The following is a 20,879-nucleotide window of genomic DNA, read 5'->3' as shown; positions in this document are numbered from 1 at the left end:
TTCTTTCCCTCTCTTTCTCCCTCCCTTCCCCTCTAAAAATAAATAAATAAAATATTTTTTAAAGGAAAACCTCACTAAAATGGAAAGGCCAGAAGGGGGCGCTCTTATATAATACCACTCATTCAATTACAGGCATATGATCAATTAGAGACCCTCTACAGCAGTGGCCCCCAACCTTTTTGGCACCAGGGACTGGTTTCGTGGAAGATAAGTTTACCACGAACCCAGGAGAGAGGGATGGTTTCTGGATCATCCAAGCACATTACATTTATCGTGCACTTTATTTCTATTATTATTACATTGCAATATATAATGATATAACTGTATAACTCACCACAAGCTAGGGTTAGCATGTGGGCTTGCCAAACTGTTACTGACACACAGTGCACAGGACAGGAAAGAGGCATGGATGGAGAGGTAAATATAATAATGGGCGGGGCACTCGAGGACTAAAATAAGTGTCAGGTTCCGACTTACAGCCTGCCTCCAGATGCAGCTTGTCACTTGCCACTCACTGATGGGGTTTTGATGTGACTCTGCAAGCAATTGAATTATTGTGGTCTCTGTGCTGTCACATCTCTCTGCTGACAATAATCTGTATCTGCAGCTGCTCCCCTGCGCTAGCGTCACCGCCTCTGCTCTACCTCAGGTCATCAGGCGTTAGAATCTCATAAAGAGTACACAGCCCAGATCCCTCACACGCGCAGTTCACAGTAGGGGGTCCTGCTCCTTTGAGAAGTATTGTGGCTGCTGACTTGACAGGAGGTGGAGCTCAGGCAGTAATGTGAGCTGTGTGGAGTGGCTGTAAACACAGATGAAGCTTCCCAGATTTGCCCACTGAACGCCTCCTGCTGTGGGGACCAGTTTCTAACAGGCCACAGGTCAGTGGCGGGGGTGGGGGTGGGGGTGGGGGTGGGGGCCTGCTGGGGACGCCTACTCTGGAAAAGTACAGGAAAAGATGTGCTGCATGTTTTATTAGAAATCGATCACCCCAGTAATTCAGCCAATGGAAAACTCATCTCCCTGAACTCTCTTGCTTTTCTCCAATGGGCTTTATTTCACAACAACCCTTTCTAACTTCTCCTTTTGCTCCATAAAATATCATTCCTTCCTTCATTTGTAGGACTTGCCTATGGCTTTTGCTTGTACTGAATTAAAACTCTTTGTTGTTTCCAAATAAACCTATTTTTGCTGGTAAAATCACTGTTTTATTTTTAAGGTCAACATATGTTTTGGAGTTGGGAATTTTTTCTATTTTAGGGAGGTAACTGAGGGTGAAAGTTGTCACGTATTGCGTGATATCGCTCAGGGTGCGGAGTAGATCTTATGTAAAGGGATAAATAAGGGATAAACAGGGATAATTAATCACCGAAAATATCTTGGGTCACTGAAGGGGATGAGTTCCCTTTGCTGGAGTTGACACCATCTTAAGGAAAAGCTGGGCTTTCAGGGCATTTTGGATTCCAGAATTGCAGACTGAAGACTCCTAAGTTTGTCTTCAGGAGCTGTGAGTAGAGTTGGGGAAACTGTCCCTGAACTATTCAGTTCTGGCTCAGTGAACTTGGTGAGATAAGGGGAGGAGGAGAGAACAAAGGGGAGGAGAGGAAGAAGAGGAGGAGGGAGAGAGGGAGAGAGGGAAGAGAAGGGATGGGGAGGAGGAGGGACAAAAGGAGCTAGAAGGGGAAGGAGGAGTAGGTGGAGGAAGGGGGGGAAGTAGGGGAAGAAGAGCAAAGAGGAAAGTGGAGGAAAGGGGAGAGGGGAAGAACAAACACGAAGAAGGGGAGAGGAGAGAGGGAGGAAGTAGGGGAAGAGGGAAATCTGGGCAAGAAGGAGGAGGTGGAAGAAGGTGGGGAGGAGGGAGGGCAAGCTCTCTGCCCACATTTGCGAATGAATAAATCTCAACTCTGAGCTGGTGTGACAGCCCAGGGCTCAGTTTTTTACCTGTAAATGGGGGTAATCACAATAGTGCTGCTACCTGGCAGGATAAGAATACAGCTATACTCACTTGTCACTGCTGACTCCATTGACCCCTGGTCAAAAAAGTAGTGGACTGGTAGCTGACTCTGGGCCTATTCTTGGAATCTGTCTCCTCGGCTGCTGTTCCACCCACCCTGGAAGGTCAGCAGGAACGAATGACTGCATGGGGGTTGGGGATGGGGGAAGGGGGAATGGGTGAGTGCCTGCCAAGCCTTGTCCTCCAAATGGCTCTGGAAGCAGGCCCAGGCAGCCTCCCAAGGATTGCACTGGGGAGGTCGCCAAGCAGGGAAGAAAACAAACAGGGGTGGAGTGGGCACGAGGGCAGAGGAGGGGAGGCTTGGAGGGAGGGATAGGGCAGAGGACCTCATGGGCACAGCGTAAGCAAAGCAGGCCCAGGAGCCTGCAAAACCAGAGGACCTCCGGAAGGCTTACCAGCAGGCTAAGTTTGGGGTTTTCTGTCTTGGACTGGTTGTCCCTGCCTGCCTCTTGCCTGAGCATCTGGGAGCCCAACACCGGGGAGCAGCCAAGGCTGAGGGTCTGTGAGAAGCTCCAGGTCAGCCAGGGAACAGGGTGGTGGGCAGCCAGGCCGGCGCTGGCCACGCCTGACCGGGAGGGTGCTTTGGGGCCCCTGGATGAGCATTTAGGACCTTAGGGTGCCAATAGAAGACTCCAGAGGGATGGTGGGGACGTGGTATGCGGATTTTGTTCTCCCTGGGCTCCTTGGTTGTTACACTGAGACTTAGCTGACAAGATTTTGAGATATAGATTTGAGATTAGCTGGGTCCTAGTAATACATCTTTTAGTGGGATATATCCCACTAAAGTGGGATTTGGATTTAGAAACTTCTGGGGCTCTAGGCTGTGAGTTTAGGACTTCCAAGGTCCCTAAAATGTGTTTGGGACTCGTATTTATGGCAAGCTGGGGCAAGACTCCTCACAGGAATGCCACAGATGCCCGAGATAGGGAAGCTGGAAGAAATCTAGATCTGGGCTGCCGGAGCCGGGGCCACGCCCCTAGGCTCGGTGCTCAAGTCTTCTAAACGCAAGACTTGGGGCGGGCCAAGCTTGGTTGTCAGGGAGATAGCGGCTGTTTTCGCCCGGCCGTTCTAGCGCCGGGGTCTCGTTGGTCGTCGTTTCTCTGGCCCGGAGGCCCTCTCTATGGTTGTGGTCTCCGGAAAGGGTCGGGCCTCCACTATGCGGCTAAGAGGTTCTTCAGTCGGAAGGGGATCTTCGGGTGGGCGGGGGTGGGCAGGTAAGGCGAGACCTAGGGCGCTTTGGTAGGCTAAAGCCTGAGGGCGGGACGGGTGGCTATGGATGGGACCTGGGGCTAGAATGCGGTCCGGATGCGGGATTGGTGGCGAAGTTTGGGTCAGAGTGGGCGGGGGCTTGTTCTTATGGGCGGGGCCTAGTGAGTGGCGGGTGGTAGAGGCGGGACTTCCAGGAAAACCCAGGACCGTGTAGCTGGATGGGCTTGGGGGCGGGAAGTGAGGGTGGATCCTGGGGGCCGAGCACTGTGGCTGGATCATGGAATAGGGCGGGGCCTGGTTGAATGCCTGGGAAGGACTTGGGTCTATGGTGTGGACAGGGTGGAGCCCAAGCTTGGGGGCTAAGTCGTGAGAGTGCAGGTTGGGTCCGGAGTTCCACAGCTGGGTCAAGGCATTGGGCTGGGCTTGACAGTGACTGACAGTGGAAGACCCGAGTTTAGGGGAGCGGCCTGTGCTCTGTTCTAATAATTGGTCGAGGAGTGTGAGCCGTACTAGGAAACTGCCCTGGTTCGGGGGCGGGGTTTTGTCGGGACGTTATTTGGAGCAGGCGGGCCCGAGAAGGGGGCAGTGCCTGGTCTCGCCCTTGGGGGGCGGGACCGGGGGGCTGGGGCGGGGCCTCCCTGGTTATGGGGCGGAGCCTGAGCGGCCTGCGACTTCAGCGATCTCCCCCTCCCCAGGATGCGGGCTCCTGGTGCAGGCTTGGCCTCCGTGGCTTCGTTGGTCCTGTTGTGGCTGCTGGGGCTACCATGGACCTGGAGCACAGCGGCGGCACTCTGTGTATACGTGGGAGGCGGTGGCTGGCGTTTCCTGCGCATCATCTGCAAGACTGCGAGACGGGACCTGTTGTGAGTGCAACCCCGGCCTGGTCCCCGGCCGTGCTCCCTAGGGGCGAATAGAAGACAGCTGTAGAAGCGGTGTAGGGAGGCCCGTGAAGGCCTTAGGGGAGAGGGTTTATATCGTGGGGGCGGGGCCCGGGACTGAAAGAGTGACGGGTTGGGGACTAAGGGGATTTGCAGGGGTTGGCTTGAGAGTGTCTGGAGGTACAGGAGCAGGTTTCAAGGTTATTGAAGCCACCGGGGAGACCTCAGAGGGCTTGAGGGCAACTTGGGGGTCTGTGGGCAGCTGGTAGGAGTTCCAAAGAACTGGGGCTGATTATAAGGATGTGGGTGTTTGGGGGGTCTCAGTGACTGTGGGAGGCCTCTGAGGGCATTTCAGGGACTCTGGTAGGTCCCAGTGGTCTCTGGGAGCTTTGAGGGGAAGAATAAAAGGGCTTCTTGAGGCATCTGAAAAGGACTTTTAAGGTCTTTGAGTGGTGTGTGCCTCCTCTGGGCCATTTACAGATTTCCGTGGCAAGGTGCTCTTTGAGAGTTTGGGGTCTGTGTGAGACTGGGGGGTGTTCAGGGTCTGTGGAGATGTTGCTATGTATTCCAAGGCTTGTTTGGTGGTCTCTGGAGACTGGGATTTCTGGGGAGGGGATTCTGATGTCATGTGTAGGCAACTTTGGCAGGTCTCTGGGGTGTCTGTGGGGGGCCCAAAGAAGCTGTTGGGTCTTCCTGGGGCGAGGTATTGCTGGAGATTCCCTTCAGAGTAAACCTCAGTAGCCGCCCCCACGTGGAGGGGCAGTGCAGGAGCACCTACTGTGGGTAGCCGGGCTTGATGCTTTCACAGGAACCCTTTCCTCTCTGGGATGTGGGGAGCCCAGGTGCAGTCTGTGGCCCTTACCTCCACTCAGGTTGCACACAACAGGAGCGTGGCCGGCAGGTTCTTCCTGTCTCCTTGGGCTTGGCAAAGCCCCAGCTGTACCCCATGCAGCTGGGGGTACCCATGTTCAGTCCTGTCTTCCCTGGGGACAGGGCAGGAGTGGGGTCCACTCTGAGTCCCTGACACAGGGCTTGACACCCTTGCAGGTGGCCCAACCTCTTGGTCTTTTTTTCCCTTTAATTGATTTTGAGAGAGAGAAAAAGGGAGAGAAACATCGATTTTTTTGTTCCATTTATCTATGCAGTCATTGGTTGATTCCTGAATGTGCCCTGACTGAGGATTGAACCCACAGGCCTGGTGCATTAGGACGATGCTCCAACCAACTGATGGCCAGGGCCCACCTCCTGTTTTTGATGCTCTTATCTGATCCCTCCCTTTGGGTGTGGGCTGGATCTAGCAACTCACTTCTAATGAATGGAACACAGCCAAAGCAGTGGGATATTACTTCTGAGATTAGGTAATAAAAAAGACTGTGGCTCCAGTCTTGGGTGCCCTTTCTTGGGTCACTCCCTGTGGGAGAAGCTGGCTGTCACACGTGAGACAGCCCTTTGGAGAGACTCACATAAATGAACATGGGAGTGAATTCTCTCCCAGTAAAACCTTGAGATGAGCACAGCCCCAGCTGACACCTTGGATAATAGCCTCACAGGAGACCCCAAGCAAGAACCACCCTGCTAAACCACTCCCAGATTCTTGATGACAGAAACTGTGAGAAAATAAATGCCTTTTGTTTCCAGTGGTAATTTGTTATGCAGCAGTAGCTAGCTAATGTGGCTTGTGTAGCCCTCTCCATGTAGCAAGTCTTGTTATAATACTCTTAGCCATGTAAGGAAAGAATGCTCATGAACCCCATTTTACTGGTTGGTGAACCAAAGCACAGAGAAGTGAGTACATTTGCCCAGGGACACACAGGAAGGGTGGGGCAGGCTTTGGAGTCCATGTTCTTTATTTTTAAATTTTTCTTAAAGATTTTATTTATTTATCTTTAGAGGGGAGGGGACGGAGAGAAGGAGAGAAACATCAATGTATGGTTGCCTCTTGTGAGTCCCCTGCCAGGAACTGGCCTGCAACCCAGGCATGTGCCCTGACTGGGAATTGAACCGCGATCGTGTGGTTCGCAGGCCCGCGCTCAATCCACTGAGCTACACCAGCCAGGGCTGGAGTCCATGTTCTTAGCTGCTGTGCTGTGCTGGGGTGGGGGTGGGAGCTGCATTTAGACTCTGGGTTCAGAAAGCATTTAAACATCCTGTTGCAGTTCTCTCAATTCATCCCATAATTGTGGCATGAGATATGACCACATTTAACCTTGTTTGTTTCTTCCTGCTCTGGGTAATAACAGGAGGGGGCACAGGGAGCAGAGGGGTGAGAAGCTGCCTTGGGAAGGACCCAGAGACAGAGTGGTCTCTTTGTCCCCAGAGTCGGGGTGGCTTGGGCTGCTGCCGAGGCGTGTGGCTGGAGCTGAGCGCTGGTGTCCACTGCCTGCCTGTGTGGGTGTGCATCAGAAAGTCTGGAGGCTGGGGCAGGACAGGCTGGTGACAGGCCAACAGAGCTGGGACCCCACCGTGAGTGCTCAGGTGACCTGAGTGTGACCAGCAGCATCCCCGGTTCCTCTTTCTTGCTGTGTCGTCTGTGGGTGGGGAGCCTCCATTCAGGAGCTGCTTCCTGTGTTTCCCAAATTCGAGGATGGCCCTCTCCCTAGGGCTGTTACACCAGGACCCCCTCATGCTCCATCAGGGAAGCTCTAAGAGGAGAGCTGGGAACACAGTAGGTGCTCAGATGTGTTGCTGCTGATTGCTATCAGCTGGCAGGTAGGTACCTTGGTGGCTATGTAAGCTGGTGGTTAGTAGCTTAGTCTCCAGAGCCAGCCTATCTAGTTGGGTCTTGGCTGCGCCCCCTGCTGGCCCTTAGCTCCTCTCCCTCTGAATCCCAGTTCCTTCATCTGTAAGAATAGTCTTTGTATAATGCCTCTCCTTTGAGAAGCATTAATTGAGTACCTGCTACATGCACCATGGGCACTTACTTGGCTTACCTTTGTGGCCAACCTGAGGGGAAGTTTAGGAACCCTGCCAGGGGACCTGGTTCTTGGTTATTCTGTCCCTGACTCTCTGTGACCTCAGGCTCCCAGCTCATCCATTATCTGACAAATGGTGATTATAGGACCCTACTTCGGAAGATGGCCATAAAGTTAGCACGGTGCCAGCATGTAGTAGATGCTCAATAAACACAGAGGTTGCTCATCTTAGCTACTCTATTACATTTTTATTTATTAGGTTTTTTTGAGAGAGAGAGAGGGACATCAACTTGCTGTTCCACTTATTTACACATTCATCAGTTGTTTCTTGTATGTGCTCTGACCGCGGATCAGACCCACGGCCTTCGTGTATCGCAGTGACGCTCTAACTGACTGAGCTACTCAGCCAGAGCTCTGTTTTTTCAGTTGAATGGATGAGCCATGGGGATCTGACCGGGGAAGTGGATGTGTAAACAGCTAATTATTAATTTTATTTTTAGACAGAAGGGTAGGGAAGGAGAAAGAGGGAGAGGAACATCAGTGTGTGGTTGCCTCTCATGAGCATCCTACTGGNGCGGATCATACCCACGGCCTTTGTGTATCGCAGTGACGCTCTAACTGACTGAGCTACTCAGCCAGAGCTCTGTTTTTTCAGTTGAATGGATGAGCCATGGGGATCTGACCGGGGAAGTGGATGTGTAAACAGCTAATTATTAATTTTATTTTTAGACAGAAGGGTAGGGAAGGAGAAAGAGGGAGAGGAACATCAGTGTGTGGTTGCCTCTCATGAGCATCCTACTGGGACCAGGCCACAACCCAGGCATGTGCCCTGGCTGGGAATCGAACCAGTGACCTCTGGCTTTGAAGGCCAGCACTCAAGCCACTGAGCCACACCAGCCAGGGCTATATATTTATTTTTAGAGAGCGGGGAAAGGAAGGAGAAAGAGAGGAAGAGAAACATTGATTGGTTGTCTTCTGCATGTCCCTGCTCCCAACTGGGGACCTGGCCCCCAACCCAGGCATGTACCTTGATCAGGAATTGATGAACTGGCGACCTTTTGGTTCATGGGCCAGCACTTAATCCACTGAAGCACACCAACCAGGGCTCACTTGTAATTTTTTACTTTTATTTAAGGCATACCAGCTCCAGGATGAAAGACCTCAAGTGGCAGCTGTCTGCCTGTCCTACCTTCCATCTGCATTTTCCCTTTTTTGCCTGGAATGACTTTCACCTCTTGTGTGAATCTGACTAAGTCTGGTCCCATTTGGGGGAATCTCTGCTGTGATGGGGGAGCAGAGGGCACAGTGTAAGGACTGACCCTGGAAGGCTTCCTGGGGGAGGTGATGAGGATGCTGGGAGGAGCCTAGTGAATGGGCAGGCATATGGCACTGTGCATATCTTACTATAATGGATGCATGTGTGTGGATGCTGGGGTTCAGCCAGGTCACGAGGACCACAGAACTCTGGTCCCTTCCCAGGAGCATCTGGAGGGGTCCCTAGAGGCCTCCAGGTTAAACAGTGTGACCCAAATAGAAATTCTTATGAATGTCATCAGAACCCTGAACCCTTGTTTTTAAAAACTGCAGGTGCTGCTCCCTTAACAGATCTGTGTGCCCACCAAGAACCTTGTCTCCCTCCATCTCCCTCTTGCCTGATTCCTGCTGCACTGGCTTTGCTCTGGTTCTCACATGTGCCTCATTCCCCGGGCCCATCCCTACCCCAGGGCCTTTGTACTGGCTGTACCCCCAGCTTTACCCAGGGCCTCTCCTTTTCACCTTGCCAGGCTCTGCTCAGAAGTCACTTACTTGCCTCTCTGGAGGGCCACTCCCACTCCTGCCCCAGTCCGCATCGCCTTTGCTGCATCACCTGTCAGGGCCTTGTCACCAGCCAGCACTCCTGTCATGCTCCTTCATGTGTGAGGAATGGTCTCACTCCTGGAAGTACTGTGAGCCCCTGAGGGTCGGGCCTGTTGTGTCTGAGCTGAAAACAGTGTCCAGCATATAATAGGCACTGGTATCCATTACTGCCTCTTAAATGAAGGAGGGGGGAATGAATGAATGAATGTATGTCAGTGCTGAGGTCTGCTGTGAACTTGTTGAGTCCAAGGATATAAGGAAGCCACTGCAAGGCATCAAGGGCGGCAAAGAGGCATGGGGGAGGCAGCAGTGGTGCAAAGAATGAATTTGATAAGGAATTTGATACTCAAGCCTGTGGGACGTCATGTCCAGATAAGGCCTAAGGCAGGGTATAGTCGAGACTATGCCTGTATTGTTCAAGGCAGAGCAAGATGCTGTAACAAACAGGCCCACATTATCAGTGGCTTGACCCAGTTCAAGGTTACCTCTCAGAGCCAGAGACTCTGGGTGGAGGGGCCGGGAGGCACATAAAACCAGGGGAACCATTCATTTCTTGAGCTGCTGTACCCGAGAAACTCTGGATTTCTTGGTTCTGTGATCTAAAGCAATTTTTGTTTACTTAAAACAAAAAGTTCATTTCTCCCTCATCTGACATCCTGGCATCTGTGGTGTCTGCTCACCCCCACACCGTCATTCAGGGACCTGGCTGCCTCCATTTGGGGTCCTGCTGTGCCCTCATGTCCACTAGCAGGTCGGGAAAAGGCAGTGAGACACACCCACCTCAAATGCTCATTGAGTTGCATCCCCTGTATCTTGCCAGCAGGTTTCTTGGCCCCATCTGGGGCAGAGGCTGCCCCTCCCCTGACCATCTGCGCGTAGTGCCATCCAGTAACTTGGGGGTGGAGCAGCTGCCCAGCTCCTGGCTGGACCCCAGGGCCTGGTTGGGTAGGTGGAGCATGAGGAGTTCAAGGTCGAGTTGGTAGGGAGTCAGCGTAGGGTGCCTGGGATGTCCCAGCGGAGAGAAACAGGCAGGACTAGGCCTCAGCACCCTCAGGGTCACCGTGCAGGCAGGGTGGAGGAAGACAGGTGATTCTGGTTTGTACCACATGGCCACACTGCCTTTTCGGATCTGCTTCTTTCCTGGTAAATGGACCTTAGTCCCTGAGAGACCACCAGCCAGAGGGTCCTCCTTGAACTCCTGCGCATCTTTCCCTCCCCTTTCTCCAGATGTAGACACTAAGGCTTGTGGGGTCTGTTGGGGGTCTGGCAAGACCCCCACAAGACCCAGTAATGCCACCCCCCTCGCCCCCCATCCCCGCAGTGGCCTCTCTGTGCTGATCCGAGTGCGCCTGGAGCTGTGGCGGCACCAGCGCGCCCGCCACACCATCCCAGGGATCTTCCAGGCAGTGGCGCAGCAGCAGCCTGAGCGGCTGGCCCTGGTGGATGCCGGCAGTGGCGTGTGCTGGACCTTCGCACAGCTAGATGCCTACTCCAATGCCGTGGCCAACGTCTTCCACCAGCTGGGCTTCGTGTGCGGTGATGTGGTGGCCATCTTCCTGGAGGGCCGGCCCGAGTTTGTGGGGCTGTGGCTGGGCCTGGCCAAGGCGGGTGTGGAGGCCGCTCTGCTCAATGTCAACTTGCGACGTGAGCCCCTCACCTTCTGCCTGGGCACCTCTGCCGCCAAGGCCCTCATCTTTGGAGGGGAGCTGGCAGCGGGTAAGGCTGGATGTGGGCAAGGTATTATCATGGCCAATGACAACCCCCAGGGGGCTTGGGGCTGCCCAGGGTGGGGAGACAGTGAATCCCAGACCTTGGGAGGAACCTGCCCATCCTTAAATGTGACACGTCTGTTTTGGGCTGAAGTGGTGGCTGAGGTGAGCGGACACCTGGGGAAGAGCCTGCTCAAGTTCTGCTCTGGAGACTTGGGTCCTGAGGGCATCTTGCCAGACACCCAGCTCCTGGACCCACTGCTGAAGGAGGCATCCACGGCCCCCCTGGCCCAGTCTCCTGGCAAGGGCATGGATGGTGAGTCCAGGGTGGGGCCCCTCTCCCCAACTCATGCCCACGCTGTGCCCTCCTCACTTCTGACCAGCACCTGGTCCTCAACACCCTCGTCTCCCGCAGATCGTCTCTTCTACATCTACACGTCGGGGACCACGGGGCTGCCCAAGGCTGCCATTATCGTGCACAGCAGGTGAGGGGCCCGTGGCGTTGTCCCAGCAGGGGGAGGACTCCAGGTCATCTTTATAGCCTGACCCCCCCAACCCCAGCTCCTGCTGGGGGTCTGTGGGCATCCTGACCCCAACCCCAGAAAACCCACGGCCCATTTCAGGACGTAGATTTGCCCTATTTCTGGCACCGTGGATCTCCTCATTGCCTCATCTCTTCCCCATAACTGGTCCATCGGCAGNGCTGCCATTGTCGTGCACAGCAGGTGAGGGGCCCATGGCGTTGTCCCAGCAGGGGGAGGACTCCAGGTCATCTTTATAGCCTGACCCCCCCAACCCCAGCTCCTGCTGGGGGTCTGTGGGCATCCTGACCCCAACCCCAGAAAACCCACGGCCCATTTCAGGACGTAGATTTGCCCTATTTCTGGCACCGTGGATCTCCTCATTGCCTCATCTCTTCCCCATAACTGGTCCATCGGCAGGGCCTGTCCCCTCTATTTGTCCACTTTGTCCGTACACGCCCACTCCACCTGGACTTGCCCCAGCCCCTCTTTGGCCTCCTGCTGCTCCCAGTCCTGCCCTCAAAGCCCTGCTCCACTCAGTGGCCACAGGAGGGTTTAAATCCCAATTCAGATCCCCAGGGCCAGCCCTTCCTGTACCTGCCTTGGCCTTCAAAATAAAACCCCCATTCACCATGTGTGGCCCTGCCACTTCTTTGATGTCGTTTTCTTCCTTTCCACCCCTTGCTTGCTGTCTTCTTGGTCCCTCACATTTCCTCAAATGGAACCGGCTCCTTCTGGCTTCAGCGACTTTACAGTGCTGTGACCACTGCCTGGGCCCCTTCCCTAGCTTGCCCCCTCAGCTCCTTGCCAGGCCTCAGCTAATGCGTCACTTCCCCAGACAGGATCCCCCACTCTCCTTGGCTGTGTCACCTTTACCCTCTCTCTATCCATTCACCCTGTTATATCCCTCCGGGCACCTAGCACCATGGACAGTTTTTATTTGCTGCATGCACCTCTCCTGCCAGCCTGTAACCCCGTGGTGACTGGGTTGGCTCTGCCTGGGCCCCCGCTGTGGCCAGCACACTCCCCCCATTCCCGTACCCTGGGCGATGGAGGTCCCAGCCCCTGCACTCCCTGCCCCTGTAGGTACTACCGCATCGCGGCCTTCGGCCACTATGGCTACAGCATGCGCGCGGAAGACGTGCTCTACGACTGTCTGCCCCTGTATCACTCCGCAGGTACGAGGGGCAGCTTGGGCGCGGGGCAGGGCAGGGACAGGCGGGGACTGGGGACCCCTCACCAAGCGTGCCCTCTGCAGGAAACATCATGGGCATTGGGCAGTGTCTCATCTATGGGCTGACGGTTGTCCTCCGCAAGAAGTTCTCAGCCAGCCGCTTCTGGGATGACTGCGTCAAGTACAACTGCACGGTCAGGCCCCGGGCCGTCCCATGGGTCCTTCATTAAGGCATGGCCCACTCTCCCCTGCTCTCCAGGGCTCCTGGATGGGGACAGAGGGGTGGCTAGTATTTCTTGAGTTTGTGGCTCTATATCCAGCCCAGGACTAAACCTTCCACGTGTAACCTCGTCAGACCCTTATAACCGCTTGGGAGTGGGCAAGGGCGTCATAGCCTTTTGTGGGGAAATGGAGGCTTGTAATACAGGGGCAACTGGGTCCAGGTTGCCTGCACTCCCTAAGGCTCGGCTTCCCTGTGCCCTGGACCTCCCCCCAAGCTGGTCTTCCCTGCAGGTGGCTGCATGGTAATGAGACCAGAGAGTGCAGTCACCACCCTGGGCTGTTTGAGGCCACAAGGCACAGGGGCTTCTAGGTGGGGTGAGCGTGAGGCAGAGGTGGAGGGCTCCTGCTGCTCCAGACAGCAGGCAGGGCCGAGACACATCCTGCCGCTCCTCGCCCCTCCTCGCAGAGGATTTCAGCACTGTGACGGGGGTGGAAATATAAGTACTAGCCCCTTTCTCCAAGGAGAGAGGGGGAGGTGGGGAGAGAATGGGACTGGCAAATTGGCAGGTGCCATCCCACCATGGACGGGTGGACCCAGAGAGGTTCAGCCACTTGCCCAGGTCTTGAAGGACCCCTGAGTCACTGACCATACTCTCTGCTTTCAAGGATTTACTCTGTTGGGGGGGAAGTCTTGGGGGGAATTGCTGATCTGAATCTTGAAATGCAGACACTTTTGGATTTTTAACTTAATTATTGAGAGTTGCAGATGCATATAAATGTGGACAGGGAAGTACAGGGGATTCCCGAGCACCTCTCATTGGCTCCAGAGGCCGTCAGCTCCTCCTCCGCCCTCACCCGAGTCCCTCCTCCCGTGTTGTAGTGAAGCCACCCAGACAGCAGCTTGCTCCCTGCATAGATGTTTCAGGAAAACCTCTGAAAGATGACTTTTTAAAAAATGGAGGTGCAATTCACATAACACAAAATTAGCCATTTTAAAGCGAACAGTTCAGTGGCATTAAGTACATTCACCGTGTTGTGCAGCCGTCATCTCTGTCTCGTCCCAGAACATTTCCAGCCCCTCCCCCAAAGGGAGAACTGCCCCCATCAGTGGTCACCCACCCCCCACCCCGCCCAGCCCCCGCTCCAGCTTCTGGCAACCACGGATCTGCTTTATGTTTCTGTGGATTTGTCTGTTCTGGAAATTTCCTGTAAATGGAATCATATACTGTATGGCTATTTGTGGCTAGTGAGGACTGTTTTTAAAATAAAAGATTTAAAAGCAGACTCTCAAAGAGATACCTGTACACCCATGTTCAGAGCAGCATTACTCACCACAGTTAAGACATAGAGGCAGTCCGAGCGTCTGTCCACGGATGAAGGGGAGGCAGATGTGGCCCATGCGCACAACGGAGTATTATGCAGCCATAAAAAGGAAGGAAATTCTGACATGTGGTTGAGTCTTGAGGACATTATGCTGAGTGAATAAGCCAGACACAGAAGAACAGACACTGAGTGACCCCACTGATGTGAAGGCCATAGAGCATCAGATGCGTAGAGACTGGAAGTAGAATGGTGGGTGCCGGGGTGGGAGTGGGCAGAGTGCATGGTAAATGGGGACAGTGTTTGAGAAAATGAGAAACTTCTGGAGATGGATGGTGGATAGTTGTTCAGCAACATGAATGTACTTAATGCCACTGAACTGTGCACTGAAAATGGTTAAGATGTGCCTTTGTCTCTTCGCATCCATTGGGGTGTGTACAATGGGTGCACAAAAATCACCCGACACAGGTGTGTTTTAGCTGGGGGTCCCAGGGTGATGATCTGCTCTCAGCTGCGGTCCAGGTACCCCCTGCAGGGGGCATCAGTGAGCAGGTGACTGGGTGGGCCTGCGTCCCCTGATATTCAGAGGCAGCGCCTGACAGTGGTCCCACCGAGGGGCAGTGCTGTGGGCAGCCTGGGCTCAGATGGCCAGGCTCTGGGGGACAGAGTAGAGCGCGATGGGCCCCGGGCTGAGGTTGCCCTGTTGGGCATTGGCGCTGAGGCTTGCCTTCCTGGCCTGTGTGCAGCACACTAGGCGTCCCCAGGAAGTGACATGGGGATGGAGGGACCGCAGAGGAACGTTGGTGGGGGGCGTGGAGTGGCGGGGAACTGGATGCGGGGGAACCAGATGCATCCACTCTATGTAGAAGGTGCATCCCAGGCTGCTTTCGAGGACTGAACTGTTTCCTGACAGTCATTAACCTTAGGGCCATTTTGTTCTAGTGCCCAGTGTCAGGAGTTGTCCTGGAGTGTCAGGTTCCCTTCTGGTTGGTGTGACTGCCCATGCGCGCTCCCTTTCTGCCAGGTGGTCCAGTACATCGGGGAGATCTGCCGCTACCTTTTGAAGCAGCCAGTGCGTGAGGCAGAGGGACAGCACCGTGTACGCCTGGCGGTGGGCAATGGGCTGCGGCCGTCCATCTGGGAGGAGTTCACCAAGCGCTTCCGTGTGCGCCAGATTGGCGAGTTCTATGGGGCCACCGAGTGCAACTGCAGCATCGCGAACTTGGATGGGAAGGTGGGCGAGGCAGGGCATCTGGCACAAGTCTGGGGTCCGGAATCACTGTGGCCCTGGAGCACAAGGCTGGATTGTGGGGGAGCATTGGCAGGGGAGAGGGTGCTCCTGGGACACCCCCATGCCCTCCACATGCAGAGACCCTCTTCTGGTGCATAGTCATACAACTTTCACCCCTGAGTTCAAGTCCATGGAGTGGCTGTGTGTGCCAGACAAGTGCCTCAGCTTTTGTGAGCCTCAGTTTCCAACCGCAGAGATGGCAGGGAGGGCAGGGCTCAGGGGCACCAAGAGAGGAGGTTGGAGCACTGATCCTCTCCTACCGGACAAATCCCTCAGGCTTCTGGGGCCTCGGTTTTTTCATCTATAAAAGGGGTTAGCAGCTCACTGGGTGTGTTCTCTCTACCCAACATCATGAGCTCAGTGCAGCGGCCCCCACTGGCAGCTCTCTGCAAACAAACTTTCATGATTAGCAATTATGCCTTTTCTGGCTTTGCCCAACACTCCCTTCCCCTCCCCCAACCCCCTCCTCCCCAAGGCCAAGAACAGATGACAATAATAAAGAAGCAAGCACAGGGCAGGAATTTTTTTCTGTGTCCTTGGCTGCTGGGTTCCCAGCACCTGAGAACAAGGCCTGCCCCTGCCATGCATGCCTGTGGAATGGACATCTCTGGGGGCCACTGCAGTCACAGTAGTGCAGGGTGCTGCTTCAACAAACATACCCAACAGGATGTAGCTGCACAAATCCACTAGACAGGCATTTCTGCTCCTAGGACTGATCCGGGCAGACTGACACCCTGTAGGCAGTGGGCAGAAGCTCTTTCAGTGCCCCCACATGGCTCCCGGGTCCCTCCAGATGCCCACTTCTGCCAGGGTAGAGGGTTTTATGGATCAGGAAGTGGTGGCAGGCTAGCAGGTCTCGTGTGACTGTAGGGAGACTGAGAAGGGGGGAGAGGGCAGCCCAGGGGGGATACTCTAATACCCCCTTTTTCAGATCACCCAAGGTCACAGAGCTGGGGTGACACTAAGGGTGTTATTCTAGGCCCTGGGGTGGGAGAGGTAGTGTCATGGAGGAGGACACTGCCAGCTTGGGGCTCCGTGCCGATTCTGTCCCCCTAATCCCAGGTGGGCTCCTGTGGCTTCAACAGCCGCATCCTGCCCAACGTGTACCCCATCCGGCTGGTGAAGGTCAATGAGGACACCATGGAACTACTGAGGGATGCCCAGGGTCTCTGCATCCCATGCCAGACTGGTGAGTGGGGCCCTTACCCAGTCCCCTGGGAGCTGGGGTCCCCAGCCCCTGCCCTCCTAGTTCAACCTGGGTGTGGCCTCCTTCCCAGGGGAACCCGGCCTCCTAGTGGGTCAGATCAACCAGCAGGACCCACTGCGTCGCTTCGATGGCTATATCAGTGAGAGTGCCACCAGCAAGAAGATTGCTCACAGCGTCTTCTGCAAGGGTGACAGTGCCTACATCTCAGGTGTGCACACCCTGGGGGCTGGCTGTGAGGATGGTGGCTGCCATCTCACCTGCCCCTCCCCCCTCTGCCAGGTGATGTGCTGGTGATGGATGAGCTGGGCTACATGTACTTCCGGGACCGCAGTGGGGACACCTTCCGCTGGCGTGGGGAGAACGTCTCCACCACCGAGGTGGAGGGTGTGCTGAGCCACCTGCTGGGCCACACAGATGTGGCTGTGTACGGGGTGGCTGTGCCAGGCAAGCTGGGGCTGTGGGGTGGTCCTGGGGTACAGCTGCCCAAAGGAGCCCAGCCAGGAGGAGCTTGGAAGTACAAGTGCCCTTGAGCAGTGCACATCCTGGTGACTGCACACATCAGCCTGGCTGGGTGTCACTGGGACTGGAGTCACCCTCATGTGCGATCCGAGCCTCAGTTTTCTTATCCAGAAAAAGGGATCCCGCAAGTGATCCTGACTCAGGGTTGCTGAGTGTGGCAGGAGCTCAATGAAGTGTTTTCTGCCAGGTGGGAGGGACTGGAGGTCAGAGGCTAAGGGCTGCTACTTGAGGGTGGCCAAGGAGTGGTGTTCTCAACTGAGCCTCTCTCTAGGAGTGGAAGGCAAAGCAGGCATGGCGGCCATCGCAGACCCCCATGGCCAGCTGAGCCCCAATGCACTGTACCAGGAGCTACAGAAAGTGCTAGCGCCCTATGCTCGGCCCATCTTCCTGCGCCTCCTGCCCAAGGTGGACACCACAGGTTCGCCACCCACCCCCTGCCCCCTTATTTGTCCTGGTTCAGGCCCCCAGGTCTGACATAACGGTTTATAGCCAGCTGGAGTGACAGGCTTGTGCAGAACGCTTCTCATTTTGTTCACATACTTGTTTCCTTCCCTCACTCCCAACCCCACTAGACATTCGACAGTGGTTGGTGTGTCTCTTCGTTTCCTGCATCCTTCTGATGGCTAGGAAATTCGAGTAAATCACTTCACCCCTCTGATAGCTCTCGGATCTTTAGCCTATCTTTGTATCACCTCTCCCCCCTTTTTATTTTTATTTTATTTTTTGATTTGCGGGAGTTCCTCAGTAATGGCCTGGATGTTGACCCCTTAGTAATCCCACACACCGTCAGTCTCTTTTCCTATCCAGGAGTTGTTAATGTTGCCTACTGTAGCCTCTGTTGGGAGGAAACCCTCAGTTCTGTCACGTACTTCTCCTTTTGTAAAATCTTACTGCTTGTGCTTTTGGGGTTTTGTTTCAAAACAAACCTTCCCAACTCTGGAGCACATGGGTACTACCCTCCCTTGCTTTTTAGTACTGACCCCAGCCCTCATCTTTCACAAAGCCCTTCTTGAATTGTCTACTGCACGGAGTGCAAACATTTCCTTAAAGCCTGGACAGTATTTTTACTTTTATGGTCCATCCACTGTCTGGCCCAGCCACTCAGGCTGGCCTTGTAGTACAAAAGCAGCCTAGACAGTGTATGAATAAATAAGCATGGCTTTGTGTCAATAGAACTTTATTTATAAAAACAGGTGGTGAGCTGAATTTGGCCCTTGGGCTTTAAGTTCCTGACCCCTGACCTACTGTGTGACAGACCCTGCCCTGCTTTGGTCTCCTGGGGGGTGGTCCGGGTGGCCTCCCTTGAAGGAGGGGGTATAAAGCTGGGACTTGAGTGACAAGGGGGAACTGGGCAGGCACCATGGGGAAGAAATGTCCCTGGGCAAGGGGAGAGCATCTGCAGAAGCCTGGGGGCATAGGAGGGCATGGTGAGCTGGGGACTCTGGAGAGTTGCCATCTGCCACCCCCACCTGCACCCTTGCAGGCACTTTCAAGATCCAGAAGACTCGGTTGCAGCATGAAGGCTTTGACCCGTGCCAGACCTCCGACCGCCTCTTCTTCCTGGACCTGAAGCAGGGACACTACCTGCCCCTGGACCAGGGTGTCTACGCCCAAATCTGCTCAGGCGCCTTCTCCCTCTGAAGCTCCTCTGCTGGCCAGATTTCTGGCCAGGTCCCTCAGGCAAGGTGGGCTGGGGCCGAGAAACGACTACAGGAGGAGCCCGAGTCCCTCCCCTGCCCTCGTTCTCCTCGGCCTGGTCCCCTGAGCTCTCTGCTTGCCCCTGTCTGCCTGTGGCCTGCTTCTGTGTCTGTGTGTCTCTTCTCTTTGCTCCCTGGCAGTGGCATCCCTGCCATCCCCATCTGCCCTCGCCTCTTCTCTCATTCCCTCCATCTCTCCCTGTTCTACTCCCCTGTTCTCCCAGGTGCAGAGCAGACATCCCCTGGGGAATTTCGCCTTGTTTGGGGCCTCCATCCATCATCTCTGGGTCTTAGACCCAGAGTGGGGCCTTCCCACTCCCCTCTCAGCTGTGCCTTAAGGGGCCCCACTTAGTCCAGGCCTCCTGAAACTGCTGGGTTTCACATAAAGCCACTGAGTAGCCCTGTGTAAAATCCAGGCGGGCCCGTAGCCCTTCCTGCCAAACAGAGGAACCAAGTTGGTCTTCCCGCCCTGCCCATCGCAGAGGGCATCAGCAAGGGACCTCCGGGTCAGCTGGAAATCGCTCCCAGGCAGGGCCAGTTAGTTGCCTTTTGCACTTCCCATCCCTCATGGGTCTCTCCTGCCTTGCCTGCCTTTCCTGATGCCCTGGAAGCTTCCAGAATTGACTGTGATCATTTGGATGTTGCCCCTGCCTGATGTCCCTATTTGGGCATCTCCACGGAGCTCCTGCAGGAGGGACCCTAAAGACTGCTGGGTGGTTGCTTGGCCCACCACTCAGATGCTTACCCTGGCAGATGCCTCTTGGGTGTCCCCATCCAGTGTGGTGGCTGTGGGACCCATGGGAGTGACCTAGTGGAGAGAGCTCAGCTATTGGTGGCATCTGAGGGGGCTTCAGGGGTTCCAGTCGTTGAATGTCCCAACTGGCCTTACTAGTGACATCCTAGGTAATCCAGCCAGGATGGCTTGGATATCTCCACTGCCTTTCTTGGTGGCCCATCCTGTACTCCTGTTGCTGGGGCCGGCCACTCTGCCTGCCTGCCTGTTGGTTCCTCCGGCAGCACCGTCCAGCACCTAGCACACAGTAGGGCCAGTAGCGAGTGGACCTGCACTGTTTTGCACAGGCCTTTCTAAGCACCAAGGTTTTGTTTCCTAGTTCATTTTAATAAACCTGCAGAATATCCAGTGCCTGAAGGGAGCCCAGTCATTCACTGTCCTATGGAATGCTTTCTGAGTGTCAGAAGGCAGGATCCTCACTGGGAACATGCTCCACCGACACAAGCGAGGCAAACATGGCCTTTTCTTGTTGCCCTGTTGCCTGTTTTTGCATCTGCAAGGTCTCTCGAGAGAGGAGGATGCAGGTTAACATTCTTGCTGCTTCCCTATAGCCTCCAGGGCCTCACCAAAGCCCTGTACTGGCTTTAGTTTTTGCAGGGGAGCGTTAGCCAGTCCACCTGTGGGTTCCAACAGCTACAGAGGATGGCTCAGAACAGAGTGCGTCTTGGCATGCCTTATTGCCCCCGGAAGGGTGCCCCTCTTTGTATGGGGCCAGCAGGTGTGGCTGTAGCTCTGAGTGACAGAGTTGGAATTTTAACCCAGAACATTGAACTTCAGGGTCTAAACTCTCAACTTCTGCCCTGGCTGGTGTGGCTCAGTTAACTGGAATGTTGTCCTGTATACCAGTAGGTTGGGGGTTCAATTCCTGGTCAGGACATATAACCTAGGTTGCAGGTTTGATCCCTGGTTGGGGTGCGTATGGGAGGCAACCTATCGATGTTTCTCCTGCTCTAAAATCAATAAACATTTTTTAAAAATTGAACTCTCAACTTCTACCTTCTGCTGTGCCCTGTCCAGTATTAGTGTGTCTCATCTTGTCTCCAGAGGACAGAGGAAGAAAGGTTTGTGATGACAGAGCACTGGCTGGGAGGGGGCACTGAGGGGGTGGCCTTGGGGTTGTATCGGGATGGGCAAGGCCTTGGCTGGGTCATGGCCAGATGAACCACCAGTGTGTAGGGTGGGGTCCTTGAATGCCAAGTCTACAAGGAGAGGGAGGCAAGGTAGAGCCCTCTGACATGCCCAGGGAGGATGGGAGAAGGGTCTGCTGCGGGTGGGCCTAGGGTACCGCTGGGGTACTGGTAAGTGCATTCTGGGTAACACCCCTTCATACATCATGACCATGTCCAAAAGTCATGTCCCCCTTGCACAGATGAGGAAACTGAGGCACAAAGCTGGAAGTGAAGTCACTGTTGGGCTCCTGTCAAGAAAGTGACCAGGTGGGGACTTTGGAGAGTACCTAAAGCCTGTGACTCTAGCCATGAAAGCAAAATAAGTTCCCTCCAGGATGCTTGTAACAATTCTGATGACACTTATGACTGGCTCTATTTTAAATTTTA

General features: G+C 54.7%; 1 protein-coding gene across 3 annotated transcripts; it reads left to right on the top strand.

Moving 5' to 3' along the window:
• Positions 1-776: 776 nt before the first annotated feature.
• On the top strand, positions 777-19,758 carry SLC27A1 (solute carrier family 27 member 1). 3 transcript variants are annotated; one of them, XM_037028634.1, is made up of 13 exons: positions 777-881; positions 3,919-4,086; positions 10,192-10,586; positions 10,734-10,895; positions 10,995-11,064; positions 12,187-12,278; positions 12,359-12,468; positions 14,841-15,050; positions 16,170-16,296; positions 16,385-16,522; positions 16,594-16,758; positions 17,105-17,251; positions 18,317-19,758. In XM_037028634.1, the coding sequence occupies exons 2-13, from the start codon at positions 3,920-3,922 to the stop codon at positions 18,472-18,474; spliced, it is 1,941 nt and encodes a 646-aa protein (XP_036884529.1). In that variant the 5' UTR covers positions 777-881; position 3,919; the 3' UTR covers positions 18,475-19,758. The 3 variants fall into 3 exon arrangements, with proteins under 3 accessions (XP_036884529.1, XP_036884528.1, XP_036884530.1); XM_037028633.1 differs by lacking the exon at positions 777-881 and adding an exon at positions 2,313-2,530; XM_037028635.1 differs by lacking the exon at positions 777-881 and adding an exon at positions 3,482-3,601.
• Positions 19,759-20,879: the final 1,121 nt, after the last annotated feature.

Source organism: Sturnira hondurensis, unplaced genomic scaffold (genome assembly GCF_014824575.4).
Source record: "Sturnira hondurensis isolate 20B ecotype Veracruz unplaced genomic scaffold, ASM1482457v3 Scaffold0020119, whole genome shotgun sequence".
Lineage (NCBI taxonomy): Eukaryota > Metazoa > Chordata > Mammalia > Chiroptera > Phyllostomidae > Sturnira > Sturnira hondurensis.
The sequence above is the reverse complement of the archived record's forward strand: the minus strand, read 5'-3'. Positions and strand labels throughout refer to the sequence as shown.

What these genes read in the sequence shown, in the direction of transcription:
- SLC27A1 (XM_037028634.1), top strand. Translation starts at nt 3,920, where the DNA reads ATGCGGGCTCCTGGTGCAGGCTTGGCCTCCGTGGCTTCGTTGGTCCTG. An exon ending in TGGAGGGGAGCTGGCAGCGG is followed by an intron (nt 10,587 to 10,733) that starts GTAAGGCTGGAT and finishes TTTGGGCTGAAG; the next exon opens with TGGTGGCTGAGGTGAGCGGA. An exon ending in GTACGGGGTGGCTGTGCCAG is followed by an intron (nt 16,759 to 17,104) that starts GCAAGCTGGGGC and finishes GCCTCTCTCTAG; the next exon opens with GAGTGGAAGGCAAAGCAGGC.